Source organism: Cervus canadensis, chromosome 18 (genome assembly GCF_019320065.1).
Source record: "Cervus canadensis isolate Bull #8, Minnesota chromosome 18, ASM1932006v1, whole genome shotgun sequence".
NCBI classification, from domain to species: domain Eukaryota; kingdom Metazoa; phylum Chordata; class Mammalia; order Artiodactyla; family Cervidae; genus Cervus; species Cervus canadensis.
In genome coordinates, this window is record NC_057403.1 from 32,063,265 (window position 1) to 32,072,830 (window position 9,566).

The window sequence follows — 9,566 nt, forward strand, 5'->3', positions numbered from 1 at the left end:
AAAATCTCTGACTTAAGAAAATTTACTTATGTATTTCTATCATCTAGACAACTTTTCCTTCTCTCCCAAAATAAAATGCCACTTAAAACTGCACACACTAGGGGAGAATTGCCTAGGGAATCATAAGAATTCAAGGATCCACTGTATGGTGCATGTAGCATATATATGAAAGACATTTTTATATTGAATTCTGAATCATAAAGTTCACAACATTTTAGAGACCAAGTTTCATAAAATTTTTACTTAAAAAAAAAAAAGTTTTACAAAATACCGTTCTTTCCACCAAAGAAACTTTCTGTTGGGTACATGGAGCTTTCTACCATAGAGATTATAGAATAACAGTCAGCCAAACAGGGACAGATTTTTTAAATAGCCACCTAGCTGCAAAACCTACAAGAAGTAGATTTTTTTTTTTAAAGTGCCTTTAAAAAGGTAAAGCAAGTAATGTAATTGTTGAATCTATTTGAAATTTTAAAAGTTTCTTTAAAATGGTCCATATGGTGTGCACAATATCGCAGCTGGAACAAAACTGCCAGTATTTAGTCTGAAACACAGAAACAACACACATCAACAGCATTCTTTGAAAAATAATCAAAATGCTGCCACTGTATGACACAGCAAACCTAAACAATGAGTGCTGACAGTACTCAGAGAATTAACAAAATAAGCTGAAAATTAAAAGTATTTCAATATTTACTTTGATTTTTTTTTAATACCACTAATAAGAGTAAGAGAACTTGCTGCCAAATTTACTCAGGATGCCTTATTTCAAATTACATGTAACGTATTTTGCTATACATTTTCTAAACACTTGCAAAACTAGGTTTTAGGATGTAAACTCCCACTTCCTAGGCAGGCCCTAGTTTTTCTGCTGCAGTCTGGCAGCTTTGAACTTTGAAACCCTCTTTGTAGTTCCTTCTGATACTTCTGACAGAACTTCTTTTCGTTCTGGAATGGTGGGTAGCACAGGATGAGCCATGGCTGGGTGTGGTGTTAAGGAGGGTGACAAAAACTCTTTTTCTATTACAGTTCCAGAAAAAGCCTAAAAGACAACAAAATCAGATTATGATAACAAAACACAAATAAGATGCCTACAAAATCTTTATCCTGCACTGCATTGCCAATCAGACATTTCTTTTCATTAGATTTTCTGACATACAAAACTACAACATCAAAATACAAATTGCTCATAGAAATCAAGTACCACTAAAAAGTATCTTAATTACACCACCAAATATAAGTAGATGTTTAACAGTACACATGTTAAGAAAACAAAATGTAAAAAACATGTTCATGTGGGATTTTCAAAAAATGGGTAAATAAAAGGTCCTCAACTTTCATACATTCATTCCATTTATATCCAGATCATGCTGTGAAAAATAATGTATTAAAATTAAAAATTCTATTACAGTGTCAAACATCAACTGATGAATGAGCTATCCTATGGTGGCCATGCTGCCTGCAAGCCTACAGCCTAGTTTCAGCAGCAGTGACATCTCTTAGGTGGTGTCCATTTATGCAATTATTTGATTATTTTATTGCATCTTGCCTCAATTTTATTTGAGGTCAGTGGAAACAGAAAATTAAAAGTGCTGGTGCTAGTGGAAATAATTGTCTATCTCAAATTTTAATGCAATAAATAACAGAAATCAAGACACCACAAAAATTATTCTTTTATTTCAACCCCCTATTTGCTGGACATTTTTTCTTTTTGTCTACAGTAGTGTATATATAATGTGTACAAAATGTATGTATAAATGTATATACTGTGTACAAAATGATGGAAATAAAACCAAAGATAGGTCTTTTCTGTATCTTTCTAGGGAGAGATCCATCAAAATCAAGTTGCTATGATTTTTTTTAAACATTTCTAATATTCGGAATCTCCTTACTTTCATCTTCTAAAAACTCATTATGTACAAACTTAAATTTGACACACATTTGACATGCAAACTGTCAAGTATATTTTACTCTCCCTTGTCTACCAAGTGAACAAATCAGTTAAGACAATGTATCACTTGAGTAGTTTAAAAAGCCAATCTGCTCCAGCTTGCCCCACCAAAGGAGAACCAAGAATGCCCTGACCCTCCCACACTACTGTGAGACCCTGCGTGGAGTACAGCTTTTTTAAAGGGAATTCAAAGTCTACTTTTCTAAAAACTATATTTTATCATGATGAGTACAGAGCCTTCTTATTATAGAAAAAATGCTCTTGAAAAAGAATATTTTAACATTTAAAGATATGGAAAAATATCTTTCAAAGTACTTTCCATAATCATGAACTATTTATTTTGATATTAAAAAATTTATAGCATCTAGATGCTAACTGTAACAGCTCAATACAAAATGCAAAGCTATTAAATAGGATGAAATGAAAATAAACTCTAGACTTGAATTCTAACTATATCATGATACATTAACTCCTTACTAAAACCTAATTTTCAGATACTTAAAAACAGCAAAAGTCTATCACTTGCTTTTCTAACAGTATGGAAGACTATTAAATAAGATACTTCTCCAGGTCAAATGAGATAATTATATTGGGAGAAGGGAAGGAGAATATTCTAATCATACAAACTGTACCTAAATACTAATGATCTCTCCATTGCCAATTACTATTTAGTATCATTTGTACCACCTAGGGACATTTAGCACAAGCAACAGAAGTTTTATGTATGTTTACTCATATACAAAGATAAATATTTTAATATGTATTTGTCATATACTCAAATGGATATATCAGTTTGATAAGGGCCTGAGTTCCCCAGTCTCCCCAAATACTTCTTAAATTAAAACCTGAAATACCCACTAAACACAAGAATAAAAAAAGTCAAGTGTGGGAGTAATGGAAACCGTAACATCCTTACTGTGCCATCTCCCAGTGTCACTCTGTCCCCACACACGAACCTGTGTGTCACGTGGTGGGTGACAGTGTGTGCGCACTCCTTTTCTGAGGAGAGGATCCACAGCTCTCACTAGACTGTAAAATGGTTCCGTAACTTCCAACAGTTAAAAATTTCACTGGCACAAGCCAAAATATAGAACAACTATAGATAATTATCTGTCACACGTACTTATTTTCTTCTTTAACTCTACCAAAGCGTTTAAAAGAGAAAAGTATAATCTGTTGGGCCTCCCCAGTGCCTCAGCGGTAAAAGAATCCGCCTGCCATGCAGGAGATGCAGGTCCGTCCCTTGGGTCGGGAAGATCTGCTAGAGGAGGAAATGGCAACCCACTCCAGTTTTCTTGCCAGTAAAATCCCATGGGCAGAGGAGCCTGGTGGGCTTCAGTCCACAGGGTTGCAAAGAGTCAGACACCACTGAGGGACTGAGTGTGCACACAGCCACGCACATAATCTGCTACTTGAAGTATTTTAATTTTATAACATTGGCTATAAGTCTGGTCTAGTGGAATTTATTTTTAAAAAGCTGCTAAATTATTTTCTAGCCATGAGACTTCTCTATTGGTGCAGTGGTTAAGACTCCATGCTTCCACTGCAGGGGACATGGGTTGGATCCCTGGTTTGGAGAACTAAGATCCCACAAGCCACACAGCGTGGCCAAAAACAAACAATTTTCTAACCAAAAATGAAACACATATTCTAATTAAGATACATTAAAATTCCTATTTCACAGAAATAGAACTTCAAGAGTGGTAATACTCTGTTACCAAAAAATTTCACACTATTTTATTTAATACCTACATTGTTTTTGCTAAGGACTGTGTGCTGTGCTAAGTCGCTCAGTCATGTCCGACTGTTTGAGACCCCATGGACTGTAGCCCACCAGGCTCCTCTGCCCTGGGATTCTCCAGGCAAGAATACTGGAGCTGCTAAGGACTTTTATAAATTATTAATTACCAGAAAAATTACAAGCCTATGATTAATTAGGCTCTATGACTTCTGAGACTAAATATATGTATAAACCAAAGAAGCTACAAAATAAACAATGCCATTACCCTGTCAATTAATGTCAATAAATAACTATACAAAATAAAATAATTTAAAGACAATAAGATTAATCATTCATAGACCATATCTGGAAGATACAGCAGCTACAATTTTTTAAGTCTTTTCAACTCCCAAAATAACTATGTAAAATGGGGAAAATTTGAAGTTGCGTATCCCTTTGAAATGGAGCTACCACTACCTTTTTAACTCTCAAAGATACTTTATGAAATGAAGAATTAAAGATATACACAAACCTCAGGTGTTACTGATAAAGGCAAAGGTTTCTTCTGATGATTTTCTTGTTGCTCCTCTTCCAAAACGCTCTCACTAGCATCACTACAAGCAGCCTCTTCACAGCTAGTGCTTCTCAGAAGCCCCCGTCTGTCATCAAAATCAGCGGCGCTGCTCTCACTGGTGTCACTGCAAACACTGTTCTCTCTACTCCGAGACTTCAGGATTGACTTACGAGGGACGTATTCTCCATTCACGATATCAACAAAGACCCTATAATACAAAAATTATATATACACTCTTCAGTTAACATAAAACAGGATAAATTTATAATGATTTTTTTAAGTCTTTTCCAGAAATTAATTTAAAATATTTTATTCAAACATATCCAAAATTTTCACTATCACAGTAATTTTGTGGCCTCAAATGACACCTTATATTATCAGTATTTCTAAAAGTATAATTTTTTGACCCAATAAAATACAGCAGTTTATTTATAAGCATGTTCTGGGTGACAACAGCTTGATTGTTTTGTCCAAAATGTACATATATTTTTTAAGTCATTTAGCAATTTTCACTATTTTACAAATAAGGGTCATGAAAATAGTAGATATTTTCAAATGACAGCTTTCTCAGCAAACATTACAACAAAAAATTGAAAGAGCGTACGTAGACTCTGAAAAGGTAAACCACATGGCTAACTAAGCACTGCCAGAGGTTTGGTAGCAAAGTGCTGACCCAGCACATGAGAAACACACACTTTCATTTCTAAAGTTAACATACAATTTTTGACCAGATTGGGAATGTTTTAAAAGCACTAGTGAAGAGGGGAAGTGCAAAAAAACAGAGCAATATTCTACTTGCTTTGAACTGGGAAACTGCGTTGGGGCTCAGCAGCTCCTGTGAGAGCCTTTAAAACACAGAGCTAACTCTTATGAAAATACCTCACTTTCCAATGAGAGGCTTCTGTGTTACGAGCAACCTTTCCCTGTAAATATCCAGTTGCAAAAAGGGAGTAGGGAAGAGAAGACTGCCCTGCTGTCTATGAATACCACTCACCTGTAAATGTCAGCAGGAGTCCTGATCACAGGCAGCTCTTGGGGAGAATGACCACTGCCAGAGCTGTTCTTTCGCTTACGCTTGGCTTCTTCTTTTTTTTCACTGAATTTTAAGGTGGTATTTTTTCCAGTATTTATACGGACCTAAAAATTTCACAGCAAAAAAATCACTATCCTTTTGAGAAATTAAGGTCAAAACTAAAACCAATAAACTCTACAATTAAAGAAATAATAGTAATAGAGGCAGTTTACATATTTTGACACTGAAATAATGTGCATTATCAGTTAAGACCTAAAAAGTCCTTACTTTATCATACTTCTACAGCATTACTTCTTGAATCAGGGGTCCCCAACCCCTGGGCCACGGACTGGTATCAGTCTGTGGCCTGCTAGGAACTGGGCTGCACAGTAGGAGATAAGCAGCAGGCGAGCAAGCGAAGCTTCATCTGTATTTATAGCTGCTCCCCATTACTTCCTGAGCTTGGCTTCCTGTCATATCAGCAGCAGCATAATAAACGTAATGCACTTAAATCATCCCCAAATCATTCCCCCCTATCCTGCCCTATCCATGGAAAAACTGTCTTCCATGAAACCAGTCCCTGGTGCCAAAGAAGGTTGGGGACTAGTTTTAAATGACCATTCTAGTCATCAGCAACTATTATTATACAAAAAGCAAAATACATACAAACTAAATGCTAGATTATCATAAGCTTTCACATCACCCATTACTTTGATATAAGTTTTTGGCTTAAATTATGCATTTCAAAACAAAGAGCACAATTAACCAAAATAAATACTCAGTAAGAATATAAAATTTAAGTCATAAAAACAATATGAGATAATGCTTAACTATTTAAAATTTTTAAATACCTCTAATTTTTAAAAATTTAAGGATCAAAAAAATAAAATCAAAGCTATTCAGGATTAACACATTATTCTTCTATCCCTACTCGGCATTTATACCATCTTTCCATATTAATGACTGTTCTTCCCCACAACATTCCTGCAAATATTATTTATTCTTCCTGCTTTATCTAAATGAAAACCAACTTAAAGCTTGAAAAGAAAATCACAAAACAAAAATTTTTTTCTGGTAATAGGTCAATTTTTTCCAAAGAATTCACAAGATGTTCTTTTAGTCTGAAGTATGGGAATATATATTTTAAAAAACCATATAATTATTTCACTTCACATTAGAGTAGGGAACATTTAAAAGGACCTAAGAAATAGTAAATATGTTTTAAATATGTTTCATTAAATAATAATCACAGGCACTTAAGACTGATAACCACAGACCGTTAACTTTGATACAGGCAACCCCTACAAGGGTAGCTTATAGCTAAAAAAAAGAAAAAGAAAAAAGCAAAGCACTAAATTAAGACAAAAGGGTCCCTGTTTTATTACTAACTCACTCTATGGTCTTCTATGCCTTAAGTTTCCTTGAGAAAGACAAATTAGAAAGATGAAATTCCCAGTGGCTCCTTAAAGCAGTATTATGAGGCCAAGAGAGCAAGGGAATGAGTTTAAGGTCCTTCCTTCAGTGAGATCCAACCTGCTTTGATCTGGGATTTAAAAACTGGGGATTCTACAATAAGTAAAGAGGGAACAAAAAGTCTTTTGATACTAAGAAAAGCTGTATTAGAAGCTCTCGCTCTAGTAACCCCCAGCTCTAAAATACCAAAACTCTATAAAGTCCTGAATACCCAGAGATGCTTATATTTACTTTGTGAGAAATGGAACGAATTTTTATTTCCTGATAAATTTTTCCTTTTTGCTCGTCATGCTCCTATTCATTATATGCTCACACAGAAACAACCTGATATAATTAAAAATTTAACTAATGCCAGTTACTTTCATCATAAATATACCCAAATACTCATTTGATCTCCTTCCCGACCACCAAATTTCAAATTGTACTGTGGCTTCAAGGGAACAACAGACCAATACCAGCTAACTATCTAGACTTTTTTCTTTTTCTCTTTCAGATAAAACTGGTCATAACAAGAGGCAAAAGATGGTTTTCTTGTTTGGTATTATCAACAATATTAATCCCTGTTACTACTGTTCTTTTAAAGAGCTTGGAGGATGATCATTAATATTCAAATCATATGAAAAAATTAGTAAAGTTAAAAGTATACAAACCCTCTTAGGTTCGACAGTGTGAGAAAAATATATTGTTGGTATAGAATTATCTTCAACCCCTAAGGTATCATGGTCATTTTCATTATCACCACCATCATCATTACCATCATGATCATCATCATCTTCATTACTGTGGTAAGAATTTGAACCATTCACTGAATAGTTCAATGGACTATTCACTTGACCATTGAAGAGTTCTGAATTTGTAAGACTGTTATAACAATTGCTGAGGGTGAGAGAGTCTGTTACTTGATGCATCATATTCACATTTATGTTCTGATCTTCCTTTTCCTCTTCAGAGGACATATCTTCTCCATTTGTAATCACAGTATCAGGCTTACTACTAATAGTAAAGAAAAACAAAACAAGGTCAAACAAATTCATTAGAATTTTTTCAGTTAATTTCAATGGGTAAAAAATAAGGTTTTGCATAGAATATTTCTAAACTAGATTTCTAGGTTAATAAAAATGTTTTGAAATGAATGAAAAAATGGTTTCTATGCTAATTCTATACTGTAGCTATTCAAACATAAGTAGAATATTTTTTTATCTTTGTAAGGAAGATATTGGTCATATAAAATAAAACACAATAAAATAATACAATCATAAATTAGCACAAAATTCACAGAGAATGTTATCTCTATTTGAAGACCAGAAATTACAGCCACAGAATTGTAACATATTCTAATTTTCTATTTTCATAATCAAAATATTTTATAAGCATGTATTGTTATAATTTTTAAACTAAGACTTCTACATATGTACATGATTTATACACATACATATACATTTCCCATGCTTCATTCTACAAAGAATTCGAGGACCTTATAAAAATAACAAAACCGAAATGCAACAGAATGGAAACAACATCATGCAAAAATTGAAAAAGAATCACAAGGTAGAAAATCACAAGATTCAAAACTGATTTACAAAAATGAAACAGTATCAGTTAATTAAAAAGACCTAAGTATAGGTGAAATTGTAGTGAAAAAAATATTCTTTGTGTCTTATTTTTCACAGTAACTAACTCTGCATATCATTTAAGTAAAATAATATAGCAACTTCTATGGTAACACCTTTCACTAAGCACTCTGACAATTCTGAGTAAGCACCACTGTGTATTTCAAAGGGTAACTGGGTCAAGTTTTTCATACTTATAACTACTTGACCAGATTACAAATTTCATTGTTGTTTAGTTGCTAAGTTATGTCAGACTCTTTGGCAACTTCATGGACTATAGCCCACCAGGCTCCTCTGTCCCTGGGATTCTCCAAGCAAGAATACTGGAGTGAGTTGCGCCATTTCCTTCTCCAGGGGATCTTCTCGACCCAGGGATCAAACCCGCATCTCCCGCTCTGCAGGCAGATTCTTTACCACTGAGTCACCAGGGAAGCCCAGATTACAAACTATATGCTCAATAAGCAAAAAAGTTTGCAAAGGAAAGCAAAGATAAACACTTTATAGCCACAAACTTAAACTGAATGCTTATTTTCTTTTTAACAAGTCATTCAAACATACTACATTATCTTAACTACAGTAAAAAAATAACTCATTTAAAATGTAATATATAAAGTATCCATAATTATAAATATCTGGTATCTTAATTTATTATACAAAATATGGCTGAAATCTTATAATAAGAAACAAGTATATTGATTTTAAGTATTTCTATTACACACATATGCATGGGGCATGTGCATGAACACACTGACCTAAAGGAAGATATTCTAGAGAATTAGTATTTGCCTTAGAGTGGTAGGGTTATTGATATTTTAGTATAATGTGCTTTTCTGTATTTTATTCAAGGGGCACATATTTTATAAGGAAATGTGTGTAAGGAAATTTGTCATTAGGTACCTATCAATATCAATTTCACCCAGCAATTCTTCTTGTCTCTCTAGTTCTTCAAGTCGATCCCACAGTTCCTTATCAGCAAGCAGATCCTTGGATTTTAGATCATTTGCAAATTCTGCTTCAAAAATATCTGAAGTTTTTGGTTTGGAGTGAGGTTTATGAGCAATTCGATGTTTTGCTATTTAAAAAAGAAAAGGACATGGCCATTAACAGCCAATTTTTGAAAGGCACAAACCTAGACATAATGAGACTTTCTTTTGAGGTGAGGAGGATGTTGAGAAAGAGCAAGACATGATTTTTAAGCCAAACAGTAGAGTTCCAATGATGTATGA

General features: G+C 33.9%; 1 protein-coding gene across 3 annotated transcripts in view; it reads right to left on the reverse strand.

Moving 5' to 3' along the window:
* Positions 1–212: 212 nt before the first annotated feature.
* Positions 213–9,566, reverse strand: part of URI1 (URI1 prefoldin like chaperone) — a 59,696-nt gene continuing 50,342 nt past the window's right edge. For 2 of the 3 annotated variants that reach the window (XM_043435569.1, XM_043435571.1), the window contains 5 exons: positions 9,238–9,412; positions 7,381–7,723; positions 5,240–5,382; positions 4,204–4,453; positions 213–1,042 (listed from right to left, as the gene is read on the reverse strand). In XM_043435569.1, coding sequence (XP_043291504.1) covers positions 860–1,042; positions 4,204–4,453; positions 5,240–5,382; positions 7,381–7,723; positions 9,238–9,412 — 1,094 coding nt within the window. In that variant the 3' untranslated portion in view covers positions 213–859. The remainder of the gene's footprint in view (positions 1,043–4,203; positions 4,454–5,239; positions 5,383–7,380; positions 7,724–9,237; positions 9,413–9,566) is intronic. The other variant, XM_043435570.1, reaches the window with a different exon arrangement.